We start from the raw sequence: 14,429 nt of genomic DNA on the forward strand, positions 1-14,429 counted from the left end.
TTAATAGAGGGAAATAGTCACATATGGAAAGGGATTAAGCTTCCACTCATTGCATGCTGGGGTCTTCATCTGGGTAAAATGAAAACATTTAAGAGAGCAGCATTCATATGCTGAATGCACTGTGTGATTTGACTCTTGCTCTCAGTTTCAAAATATGTTTACTCAAAAGGAAGTGGCACTGCATTCAACAGAATTCACATCTTATTGCTAGGGAAAAAATGGGTGACTCCTTAGAAGGGAGAAACTGGCATGAGCAATAAATCCAATGAGTGGAGAAGTGGTAAAAATCTGGTACATGCAATCTCAGAAGATTTTAGTTTCCATGGCAAGCATAAGTGCTATTATGTATGGTTGCCCCAAAGGTGCCTTTCAAAAGGCAACTGAACTTCCTTGATTTTTTTTTCCTTGAAAATGTTTGCTTCTCATCTAAGAAGCTTCTTCAGTTTTGACTCAGTCAGAGAAGTGAATAGTTTTGAAGGAAAAAACCAAGAACGTCCAGTTGCCTTTTGAAAAGCATCTTTGGGACAAAGCTGCCATTGAAATTATATACCTAATTCAAAGAAAACCAAGAAACAGTGAACATACACAGGAAACGGTAATCACAGGTAGGAAGCAGAACTGATTACCTTGCCAGATCCGGAGAGAGGCTGAACTTTCTATTTTTAGCCAGTTCCTATAGCTTTCATCATGCAAACAGCTGTAGTGACCCACTATGTGCACTATGACAAGTACAGGAAATGTCTGAGTATAGGGTGTTCAAGTTTTAAAAGGAAAAATCCTTAGGCAACAAACCCATGGGAGAATGTGCAAGCCACTGGATGTATAAATAAATGAACAACAAACACCTGGACCAGCAATGCACAGCTGGAGGCCCCAGGACCATGTATGCCTCCCTCCAAGTTTTGAAAGCTGAAGTCTAAAAAAAGGCCATATGCGTTGCCCTAATGCATACCGTCTGATGTCCTGAAGGTGTTTTGGATTTTAGTTCCCACAAGATATAGTCAGCATGATGAATGATCAGAGCTTATAGGAGTCAAAACATCTGGAGAGCATCAGGTTGCCTATACCACTGTTTATGAAATTCCCAATTCAGTGCCCTAATATATGATAGCATACCCTTGACATTATCCCTTCAAAGGCATCTTGAAAATGTAGGTACACATATATAAATGTGTAGAAAAGCATTTTTCATAAAGTAAAATTTGGATTCCTCAAATGTGTATGCACAGTGACTGGGTGAGGAACAAAATGTTTATTTCTTACTCAGTCTTCATTTTTTTCTGCTCCAAATCTTCCAATTAAGTTGCTCCCACCCTGTCAGGTGAAAGATGCATGCTTAGCAAGGTGAAATATATTTGTATAAGCTTGATTATAATGTATTGGAGAAATTGGGTGTAGGAAATTTTTCTCAAAAATACATTTGAATTGGCAACCAGGAAATAGTTACACTGAAGCAAAATCTGGTTTAGTGATAGCAGCGCTAGAGGCAAAAACACGTCTAAACATGGAAGGGGCTACAGCCCCCATTTGTAGAGTTAACAAATTAAGAGTACATTTAGCAAGCAGTATCTGATTGCCTATAAATAACAAGTATTTGACTGGATATAGTACATCATGTATCTGATGAACTCAATAAGGCAGGCAATAAGGAGATACCATGAGGTGATGGGGCAGGACTACAAAGACAATGGGGGTTCTGAGAAAACAAAGAGGCAGTATTTGATGAATATGTTTTTTTCTATCTTGTTTTGCTTTCCAATACCTTGGCGTTCTAAATGTGTTATGGCTGAACTGAGACTTTAGTTTTTTGGGAATGTATATTTTGGTGAGGGCTGATTTTAGTTCACCCCCATTCTTCTTTATAATGCTTGAGATTAAGGTTTACCATATATATATATATATATATATATATATATATATATATGTATGTATGTATGTATGTATGTATGTATGTATGTATGTATACACACACACACACACACACACACACACACACACACACATATATATATATATATATATATATATATATACATACATTTTGAATACTTGCATTTAAAAGTTTTAATGTTGTACTGATTATGGTAGGCATTTTTAATCAAAAACCCAGAGACACAAAAAGGGACATGCAAAATTCCACATTCTGGTTATAGAACATACTGGTATTCCCCAGACACATGTTATTTTTCTCCCTATATTGGTCAATTGGTGGTTGCTATAATTTTCTGAAAAGGACTCTTCCAGAAGAAGGGGTTTCTAATATTCTGAATAAAATGGGATGTACTCCAAACAGAAACCCAGGAAACACTTTCTGGAAGATACACTAATGAAGAACAAAAATGGATGGATTAGCTTCTTTGGAGAGAAAAAAAAATATAAAATGTTCTGGGGATGAGAACACATAATTTTGCACTCAACAGCAAATTAATACTTACCATAATATAATAATCTGTCTTATCTAAAACATAATCAAAAGTATGGGCCATGGCTACAATTCTTAAGTTACACACAGAGAGAGACAAACGTAGGCATTTTAGAACAATACTCTAAAAGTCACTATTAGCTGACTGTAAAAAAAGAAAAAGCAAATACTGAGAAAGCAATAACTATGATTTTAAAAAAGACAGCTGAAAAAAGAAGTACTGTAGGATGGAATCAAACTAAAGCCATTATTAAAATAAAAGGAAGCGTTTGCTTCAACATTTATAAATTCAATCCACATAGGATTTCAATCTTCAACATTCTAGGGAAAATATATTCAAAATTTCAGGAATTGTAGAAAAATATGTTAATAACATCTTTTGAAATGTTTCCTTTTTTTAAAGATATGCATATAAGGACATAAACTCATCATGTTTTCGTTGCTCATATATGAATACATTTTATAACGAATACTCATCATAGCAAATGTTTGCTTTTGTCATGTTTTAAGTCTACATATGTACCTTATGCCCCTAGTGGGTTCTATAAGCCAGCTAAGTCAAGGAACTGGGTTGAAACGGAATCAGTCCCACGGGGATACCTGAGTACTTTGGATTAAGTGGGCTGTGGATCAGGTTGTGCATTCATGAGTAAAGAGTTCAAGGCTCTTACGCCACAAACAGAACACAACGCTACCTTTGAGGATTTTAATAAATGTAGGGAACACAGCCAGCCAAAGGGTTGCTGTCCAAATAGACTGACACACAGGCCAATGTAGCCTCTAATGACAGAGTAAGATAATGACAGGCCCCACTCAAAATCAGCAGGAAGAGGAAGATCAATCTTGGCAGAGTGAAGGAAAAATGCCGGCTTTCTTCATGTTAGCTCATCTCATACATATCTGCCTTCAGCTGCTGCCCCAGTACTGGGGCGCTCTGCATTAACTACACGGTGGATCAATAACAATTACATCTTCTCAAAAACATGACACATAGCAGGATTGGGGTGACATTTCACTTAGGCCAACACTGATCTCAGTGAATCTGATTCCAGCCCTAAATTCGAGTCAAGCCTAGGTCTAGTCAGAATAAGCATAGAGAGGAGAAAACAGCGATACAAGAAGAAACTAACTGCCCTTGCCTTAGCTTTGTAATAAAACCTTTACACATTTGTAATTTCGTGTTCTTCCTACTGTGATTTATGAATTTTGAAAATCGATCCAAAGCAATAATAATAATAAACAAATTACTTACTGTGACATCAATGTTAATAATATCGCCATCCTGGAGAGGGCGGCTTAAGCATAATCAGAAAGGAAAGGGGAAAAAAAGATATACTATTTAATGGTGACAGGCAAATCTTAGTTAAGACAGGGTAACAAAACAAATACACTTTATCCCATTTACCCCAAAGCCACATGAAAAGCATCAATATAATTGCCAAGTAGAATGGAAGGAGGCAAAGGGGATAACCACTTTTAATATTGAGATTCCTACCAGTTCAAGTTAACCCCAAACAATAATTTAAATAAAAGAAAGAATCCATAATATGAAGCAAAGGAACAAAAATCACCATTATGATTATCTTATCATCATGGAAAGACTGACATTTGGCACCTCTTATTTTCTGAACAGGTAATATTCATTAATAATTAGCAACATATTCATGTATAATTAACACACACACTCCACCTTTAGATTTACAGAAAATTAGTATAATTTTTCTGTTGAGTGACTTTTCTGTTTTTGATGATATATCCCAGACTGAGGTACTGTACCATGCTGGGAAAAGAGATGGTGAAGCAATAATCTTTGCTTTTATTATTATTATCCCCCTTTGATAAGTGCCAACATCATTTTCTTACTGCACAGCAACCGGTGGGACTTGTTTTTGATAAAATATAGTAACCGAGCCTGGCTGCTGTATTCATCTTGATTCATTTGGGTTAAAGGAGAACTTCCATGCAAACCACATGGAATATGCAAAGATCTGTAATGTGGCATATTAAGTAGGCTGAATGGATAGTACATTATGAGAGTGTAACATGGAAAAATGACATGGATAGCCACATAATCTTAATTTGCAATAACAAAAACATGAGTACCTGTCAGGAATTCCATGGCTTACCACGTTGTTTACTGAAGTACACACAGATTTTGGAAAACCTTTAAATCCTAGAGGTGACGGGTAACCATTGTGCTTGATTATTTCATGGTGAACCAAATAATCTATTTCTTCTGTAGTCATGCCAACCTGAAAGATCACAATTTCAAATTTGTGCTGAATTAAGTGGCTAGTGTAGTCTGCATATTAAACGAATATGGCTAAAGCTTTTTTTTTTTAAACACTCTATTTCTATAGAGTCGCTTAGTATCAATGCATTCTTCCAGGAAGCATCTTGACCTCTCTAGGATGCCCCCCCAAATCATCCCCTTCCAAAATACCACTAACAGGCAAGGTCACCTCTCCAAGCTTCCTTTGATCTGATTTACATGTGCAGCAGAAGGTCAGGAAAGTACAATCAAATATATTCTACCACGTTTTAAGGCAACATACATGAATGCTTCTCTAAATAAAGATCTTGTCTCAAGTAAACAACTACCTATTTTGAAACTTCTCTTCTCAACATAAAGTATTAGCTTTTTAGCTGCAGAGAAGATTTGAGATGTCAAACACTATTCCATTGCTTCAAGATCTTTTGAGGAAATACTGCCACTGCATCCTGCTCCAGCTGTAACTCTGACCTGAAGTGGAAGAAATGGATAGTGCAAATGGCATATTGTGTCATGCTCCATCCAGACTTCTTGGAAGCTCCCATACAGAACAAGAAAGGCACCACTCTTAGGAAAGTGAATCATTTGCTATAGAATAGTCGGAGTCCTAGGAAATACCCCATTTTGTCCTTGTTCACATGGTTCAAATGTATTCTGTCCACACAATCCTCTTTTGCATTCCCAGGCCACTGTCAGGCATAAGAGAAATGCAATTACTTGGTCTCAGGCCCTGCCCTTTTGCTCATCTGATGTTCTAAAATCCTGTGTGTACATTGTTGAGAGTGCTATATAAATACAGGAAAACCATATGGTTCTCCTGTATTTTATTTTAACTACATCTGCATGTTCCCATACAATCATCTTTTTCTTAGCAGCTTAGGCAAAATAATTTTATTTTTCCCACAATTTACATGATTTTTCCCCTGTGCATTGCTGACTATATTACTCCCTGCCTTTAGAAATGCCATCCCATTTTAATATTTCAACCTGCCCCTGGAAGCAGTGTCTATATCAATGTAAGCAGCTATATTCCTATATTAGCATTTCCAATCCAGCACCCCAATTTTAGATACCTATCATTTCTAGAAATTCATTTTTGCAGCTCAAATTTTCCAGATTTTGAGTTATACTGGAATTGATTATTTCTAGTAAGAGTTTGCAACAAAGGTCCATATCATGTTTGAATATAAGTAAAGTATGGGAAAATGAACTTTAAATATTATCATTGCAACTCCTTTTCCTGGAACGGTGCCAAGCTAGGAAATAGGTAGGGCTGAACTTTGAAATTTAGTAGAAAAACCTCTCTCATTGTCAAGAAGTGGCTTTGAGTGTTCCTGCGAAAATTGGCTGTGATTTGAATGAGCTATAAGCCCATGAATATGATGCTTTAACAAAGGAATTATGATGGGTCTAAACTATCTGTAGCTTTCTTACTTTACAAAGATGTGCAGTTACCTGCAACATAGCAAAAGAATTAGGAATTAGAAACAAAACTATTGAGGAATTCCGTTTTTTATTAAAATAGATATTGCGACTGAAGACAGGGAGAAACAAATAGATAAGTTGTTATCTCATCATACTTGGATAACAAAGTTTGGGTAAAAATATGATGATTTTCAGAAATTTGAATCTATTACTTTTCTTTCACAGTAAAAATCCCATCAATTCCAGATATGGGCCGTGACCTCAGTGCCTTCCAGCTAAGATGCAACCTCTTAAATAAACAAAGCAACAAAATTGCTGTCCATTGGTATATATGGCTTAATTAATTCTCCAGTTATGCCCTTTGTACATATTTAATTCATATTTTATGAATGTGTCAGTCTATATGTATAATCTTTGGAGGTTTTTTTTAAAGCTATGGTTAAAATAAAACCACTGAGTAAACAATAGTAAAACTGTAATAAGGAAAAGAAAACGATACTAATTATTTTAGTATACAAAATAATATACAAAACCAATTTATCAATTCGTATATAATGAAATGAAAATACATCTAAATATTCAATTAAAATTCTGTGAAAATAGTTAACTGAGAGATAGGGAAACATTTTAGGCATTAATTTCCTTGAATAATCAGTACAGTATTCAATATATAATTTTTTTTGCTCAAAAATCTTGGATTTTACTAGTGCAAATCTGCCTGATTTTCTGTAACTGTATTGCTTGCTCCAATTTACTAATCCATACATATAATTAGCATTTTCTTGTGATTAATTTTGCTGCCATCAAAATTAGTTTTCATTGATTGATTTGTTTTACATACATCACACTGAAAAAATAACATGGATTTTAGATAAAAAGCCTGTTTAACCAATCTTTAGTGATATCTTCAAATAAGACTATATAAGTAACATTTTACACACTACATTAATCATGGATTTAGTAATTATTTCTAAAAGTAACCCAACTAGTGTTTGACATTACACTTGTAAATCTCGATTTCCATTAATATACTAAAATAATATTGTAATTGCCTTTGTCCAAAACAGACAGCATATTTGATAACAGACATTTAAACATTTTTACTTCCAAAGTTCATTTAAAAAAAAAAGTATCTAATATTAATCTTAAAGTCAGTACTTGAAAGAATCATTATAACATTATACACATGGTACTTATAATCTGCCATTTGAATAAAATGGAATCACTGCAGTTTGTCCATCACATAAAATCACTTTTTTCACATATCCTTGTTTACAGAGGTAACTAGCAGTATCTATCTGCCTATTAAATCCTGTGCACGCTATCAATCAAAACTTATTAACAAAAGCCTATGAAAAGTATGTTTTCGTAATCCATTCCTTTTAATCTTAATATTATGATGTTTTTCCTGATAGGCCAAGACAATTTTGATGGTTGCTGTTTACAACTATTCATTCCAATATTTATTAAACTTGAGGACATGCAATTTAGTATCTTAAGATGAGTTTGCTACTTCCCCAGCCCAAGCCTTAGAAGAGTTTCTCCAAAAGTTGTCAGCAATTTAATTCTTAACACAAGAACAGTTGCTTTAAAAGTAATTTATTTAAGTTTCTTTTTTATCAAATGTACTGCGTCTGAGGAGTCCTTGGTGCGCTCTGAGCTTGGTGGTTTTCTTGCAGATGTTTCATTACCTAAACTAGGTAACATTACCAATGCTAGTCTAGCACTAATTAATACTGATGATGTTACCTAGTTTGGATAGTGAAATGTCTGCAAGTTAACCACCAGCTCAGGGAGCACCAAGGATTCCTCATTTCAACTTTTGAGCTGCACATATTTTACTTTATTGATAATGTACTGTCTTTTCTGGCTCTGTCCATTTGTTAGAAAGTGATTCCTGGAAATGAAATTCTTGGCTGGAAAGAATTGCATGTTCTTGGTTTTAAGTAATCTCCCTTAGTACTACCATATAGTACGAATCATATTGTATAATATTGGCATATAACATGAGTCTTTTAGGTTTTATTCTTTCTTGTATTGCAAGTTCTACCTCAATTTATTATCTGATAATACAAGATCAGTTAATTAAGTTTGCTGGTGTGCCAGGTCTTTAAAGATATCTCACCTGGGATATTTTTATGGTTACCGTATTTTTCGGAGTATGACGCACCTTTTTCCTTCAAAAATAGGCTGAAAATCTGGGTGCGTCTTATACATCAAATACAGCATTTTTTGCCTCCCGAAGCCCTGCCCCTTCACCAAAATAGCCTTGCATAGCTTTTAGGAGGCTTTCAGAGACCTCCTGGGGGCTGGGGAGGGCAGAAATGAGCAAAAAACAGGCAGTTTTTTTGCTCAATTTCCCCTCCCCCAGCCCCCAGCAGCACACTATAAGCCTCTATAACACTATGCAAGCAATTTTCTTGACAAAAAACAGGCCCGTTTTCTTGACAAATGGGCCGTTTTTTGCTCATTTTCCCCCCAAGGAGCACTCTGCAAGCCCCCCAAAGGATATTCATGGCTTTAAAAAAACACAGGCCCGCTTTCGCGAAAAACGGGCTGTTTTTAGGAGGCTTGCAAAGTGCAAAAACTCCCCCCCCCTTTCGGAAAGCTCTTTAGTTAGAGTGATTTATGAGAATTAGATTGATCAAGTGCTGTGCCAGCAGAAACAAAGTCTTAGGTGCTGCAGATTGTCAGCAATTTCCTTCTCCAGCACATGGATAAGTACACCTGAAAACCTCCACCTACCTACCCTCTCTCCCTACTGTATTCCTCTCTCTTTCTCTCTCTCTATCCCTCTATCTACCTACCTACTCTCTCTCTCCCTAACTACCTACTGCATTTCTCTCTCTCTCTCCCTCCCTCTATCTACCTACCTACTTTTTTAATTTGCCTCTTCAAAACCTTGGTGCATCTTATACTCCGGTGCGTCTTATACTCCGAAAAATACAGTATATCATTTTTAATCAAACAAACCTGTGAAGTCAAGCATTGTTCAAGATGTAATTCTGAACATTTCAGGCTTCTTGATCATTTCATGTTATTCCATTTGTTTATTTTTTCATTGTCACAATCTTAAATATTTATTTCCATTAATTTCATCTTGGCTCTGTTTAATTTATAACCTGCAATTTTACATGATGTCATAAAATACTAGGCCTTCATTTAGCCACCTGCATATAATAGATGTTATTTAATATAGCTTTAATATATTTAATAAGAGAAGCATATCTAAGCCCTGATTTTTCCCTTTAAGTTTTAAGACTTGTCCCCAACTGTGGCATGGGAAATATAATGAACCTTCTTGCTCCATTTTTGAAAAGAAAGAATTGATATATAATATAATAGCAATAGCACTTAGATTTATATTCCACTTCATAGTGCTTTTGCAGCCCTCTCTAAGTGGTTTACAGAGTCAGCATATTGCCCACAACAATCTGGATCCTCATTTTATCCACCTCAGAAGGATAGACGGCTGAGACAACCTTGAGCCGTTCAGAATCAAACTCCTGGAGTGAGCAGTGAGTTAGCTTGCAATACTGCATTCTAACCACCATGCCACCAAAGCTCTAATTAATCTACTTTAAATGACATTATTAGCTGGACATAGCAGAATTAACTTCATTAGAAGCAATAGCTAATTAATTTGAATTAATAGATGCATGTATTAATAGATGCATTTTACAATATTGTATTGTAAAATCTTTGGGGTGAATTAGGGTCCTTTGTGGTGTAATTCAATTGTGAGCAGAGAATAAAGCATCTATATTTACCAAATTTAGCTGGAAAACCATAATTTGAATTTGAATTTGAATTGATTTTATTTGTAGGCCGCCCTTTTCCCTGAGGGGACTCAGGGCGGCTCACAGAAACCAGGGAGAGGGGAATACAATACAATACAATACTAAGACAACAACACATAATAAAAATAATACGCAACATGCATACAACATTCGGGCGGGGTAATGGTCCTTATCCCCAGGCCTGACGGGCGAGCCAGTTCTTCAAGGCTGTGCGGAAGGCCTGGACGGTGGAGAGGGTACGAATCTCTACGGGGAGCTCGTTCCAAAGGGTCGGGGCCGCTACTGAGAAGGCCCTCCTCCTTGTGGTTGCCAGCCGACATTGGCTGGCCGATGGGATGCGGAGGAGGCCTAACCTATGAGATCTTATAGGCCGTAGGGAGGTAATTGGCAGAAGGCGGTCTCTCAAGTATCCAGATCCACTGCCATGTAGGGCTTTATGGGTGGTCAATAGCACCTTGAAGCGCATCCGGAGATCGACAGGTAGCCAGCGCAGCTCGCGGAGGATAGGTGTAATGCGGGTGAATCGGGGTGCACCCGCAATCACTCGCGCGGCTGCGTTCTGCACTAGCTGAAGTCGCCGGATGCTCTTCAAGGGCAGCCCCATAAAGACCAAGAATTTTATTTAACACTGAGTTCTTTATTGTTTAATCTTTTCTTTTTGAGGATTTTTTTAGTTTTCTTATTTTTGATATTTTTTAAGAAAAAGAATTGTTTTAGTTTACACATTATACGATGCATCATTCCTCAAAGAGATTATGCATTTATTAATTCATATAATTTATTATCATTAGACTGCATGAAAATAATATTGATGAAATGAGCCTCTTTTTTTGCTGATTTGTTACATATACAATTTATACTGAATAATTCATTCTACATTTTTTCCTCCAGATATATCTGGTACTCCTCAAGAATTCTGCTTTTGTGAAGTTCACAATTTTCTACTTCTTTTGTTGTCAAAGATTCAAACATATGTTCTATCTCAAAACTCTTTCATTGTAGCTATTTTCTTACAACTATCTTTCACATTGTATTTCTTTTAGTCAAAGGAAATGATGTAAATCTTATATATACCCAGGATTGTATGCTGATCAATTTATATGGTATCACATGTTGATAAAAAATTCTCTTAATATTTCCTCTTTTGTATGCAGGCTGAATCTTGAATTTTGATTGACAAAATTAAGCAGATGTAGTATGATCATATATGAGATTTTTTTCAACTTTTCTAATGCTAGAATAAATCTCATATATTGTCATAGAATCGTATTAGATTGTAGGAGCAACCAGAAGCAAATATATTCTGTGTAAGTATGATATACAGTCTGAGAGAAATAAAAACATACCATAGTGATTCAATGAAGTGGAACTTTTCCCAACATTTTTTTAAAATCTGAGGAATATATTTACTGTCTTTAATAGCATAACATATTCTGTTAAAAGTCACTCACCATCATGATTTCTCCTTTATCAGATTCAACAATTACATTAAAGAACACACAGTTGGATTTCTTGATAGATAAATACATTTCAAAGAAATCATCCTATCTTCTAAAATACCTTTGATTAACATATATCTTCCATTAGCATGCTCCTTAACATTTAGGGTTTATCATGGAATCCAATGGCATGTTTTCTTGTCCTCGTGGAAATTGTTTTTGCGGATGAAATAGGAGGGATGTGATCCTCATTTAAGTTATAGACCATGTCCCTTTTAAAATTAAGATTCATATTTTTCAGTCTGCCTTATTATTATTTTTCCTCCATTTTAACACTCCAGTCATGGTGAAAATTCTGTATCCCATCTTTTCCTTTCTTTCTTTCCTTTCTCCTATACATTTTTCCCTTTCTCTTTTTTTTTCTGCTGCCAATTTCAAAAGGTCTTGGTCTATGTAGAAACAAACACATACACACAAATTCACTTTCTGTTATAAACGAAGGTACAGTATCTGTTGGATATTTTACAAAGAAAAATTACACTCAGTTTTGAATAAGTTCAAATTTAAATAATCCAAGTGATTAAAAAAACAGCTACGGCAGTTGAATGAAATACTTCTCAATGGATTTTGTATGGAAATTGCAACCGCAAAACAATTGAAAAGTATTCATTTACTACCTTTGGGGATAAGATATGTACAGTATAGATTAAATCTTTGGACCATACCAGTTTTGTTGCAAATGTAATTCTTTGTTTTATTCAAAACAGACTATTTTAGAATCAAAGATTTATGAATAGAAATAATAAAAATTCTCCTAAATCTTGTATATTATATATATTTGCCCTGGAACCAGGGTAATATATGGAATCCTAAGTTCACTTTAATATTGCATTATTTATGCAATGCAATATTAGTAAATAGGTATATTTCATTTTAAAGAAGCTAAAGTAACATTAGCTGACTTTCACTGACTGCTTTTGTTATGATATTTTTTTCATACAGAATTCCCTGGCTTTTGCATCAAAATTTTGGCTGCACTAGATTAACATGTTAAATAATATTAGATTCAACAGCAGCTTGACATAGAAAACTAAAATCTAATATTAATATTTCAGGTTTGGATTCTGAAGAAGAGAATTCAGTTCCAGTGTCTAGCAGTGACTCAAAAGTGATCTTAAAAGGAATGAGTTTTCAATTTTCAATGTTCAGTATCCTGTATCAGTTGGCTTTAAAGCCATCATTAAAAAAAGTTCTTCCTAACTAACAAAATCCTTTTACTGATAGGTCAAGTAACAGTTCAACTAGGGTAGCTTTTTAGAGAAAATGAAGTATGGGGAAAGGGTTAAATTATTCTCTTTTTAGTGTTCTTTTTCCCCTCTTTATCCCGTTTTGTATTATTTCATGCAGTTCTTGCATTCTCTCTAATAGAAAACTCACTGCCAAGAAAAATGGAGGCAAAATTAGTTTGCAGAGAAACCAGAGGGGGATCTCGGCATGCTTGAGGAAACCCTGAAGTCTGCAGAAGTACAGAGCATATTTTTTCAAGAACCATCAAAGTCCCCCGCCCTTCAATATACAACCTACCAAGAAATAGAGGTATGAAATGATGGAAAAGAAAAATGGGAAACAAGGGATACAAATCAGTCTATTTGAATACTTTACCTCTTATTCATTATCTTGTAAAAAGGTATGAATGGTGAAATGTAATACTGAACAGGAATCAGCAGAATGAAATATCCAATATTATTTTTATTGTTGTTCCCATTCCTCATTCCTATTTCAAGTACCTCTTCATCTGTTCTTTATTTTATCGTACTATATAAACACACACCTCCTTTCTCTTCTTTGGGTTGTCTGAACTGTCATTTAACAAAGCCTTTCCTTTCTTTCTAAGTTGACCTTATGTTAATATTCTACTCATTCAAAATTGTTTATTCCTTCTGTAATAAAGGTTCTATCTTTTCATTGTTCTTCTTTACGCTTCATAAATGTTTTTAACATCCTGTGGGCTGATTTCATTCCATTTAAATAAAAAAATAAAGATATCTCTGAGTCAAGCTCTATGTCTGGCTAGCAATGGATTCATCTATGCAGTTTTCTTAGCAACAATATACATAAAGGAGCTTGCTCTTGCCTTCTTCTGGCATATTCTTTTTTTAAAAATTCTCATTTAGCTTACAGTCTGGAATTCCTTGACAGTCTTCCATCCAAGCACTAACCTTGTGTAGTTTCCAACAGCAGGCAAAACTGAAAAGGTATAGGATTGTGTCTACGGCACACATTGGCTGATGGAATGACATCCAACACATCAATGCTTCTATACAAAGCTTTCTATGCCTTGTGGCATGTATTTTCTCTTTCTTTTTTATTACTCTTGTTTGAATTCTTTGATTTTTATCTATCTTTATTGGTTTTAACACATACATTTTAAAATGTCAGTTTATAATTGTCCATTACCCATTTCATATATTTCTTCCCTTTGGTTGAACTCAAATTCTTGATTCTTCTTACTTTTCTATATTGCTTCCATGCATTTGATTTTCCCCCTTCTCTTTTGATTTCAACTATCTTTTAATTTCCTTTGTAAGTTTGGCCCTGTCTATTGTTTTTTTCTGAGGATGAGGAGTTTTTTCACAGCTTCTGAACATCACTGATATATTTATTTATTTTTTTGCTTTTTCCATCTAACCGTACCATTTTTTCATTCTTAAGATGATTAATTGTTCACCTATTCAAGTCAATAACCTCTTTGTAAGATTCAATTCTCACCTTAATTTTTCTATCCAGCCAGTCTCTCATTCAAACTTTTTGTTTTCATCTTTGGAACATTGGAAAAATTGGTCCTTACCTTGCAACCTATCTAAAACCTTATGAAGCCTCATCTCCATTACTGCAATATTCTTCTAGGGCTTCATTATTCATATCTTGTACCTTTCGTTTTGGTCCTTAATCCAGCTGCTTGACATATTCAAGTGCTTGTGATTTCAGCCATCTAATTCTCCTTTTTTTGTTCTCTATTCTAGCTCTTATTTTCCTTTCATCTTCACTAGAAACTTCTTTAGGTTACATTT

General features: G+C 35.0%; 1 protein-coding gene across 1 annotated transcript in view; it reads right to left on the bottom strand.

Annotated features, from left to right (window-relative positions):
• METAP1D (methionyl aminopeptidase type 1D, mitochondrial) overlaps positions 1-14,429 on the bottom strand; it is a 78,901-nt gene that overhangs the window by 22,320 nt on the left and 42,152 nt on the right. Inside the window, exons 4-5 of the mRNA XM_032215573.1 lie at positions 4,526-4,674; positions 3,675-3,717 (exon numbers count right to left, since the gene is read on the bottom strand). Of these exons, the coding sequence (XP_032071464.1) occupies positions 3,675-3,717; positions 4,526-4,674 (192 nt within the window). The remainder of the gene's footprint in view (positions 1-3,674; positions 3,718-4,525; positions 4,675-14,429) is intronic.

Source organism: Thamnophis elegans, chromosome 1, assembly GCF_009769535.1.
Source record: "Thamnophis elegans isolate rThaEle1 chromosome 1, rThaEle1.pri, whole genome shotgun sequence".
NCBI lineage: Eukaryota > Metazoa > Chordata > Lepidosauria > Squamata > Colubridae > Thamnophis > Thamnophis elegans.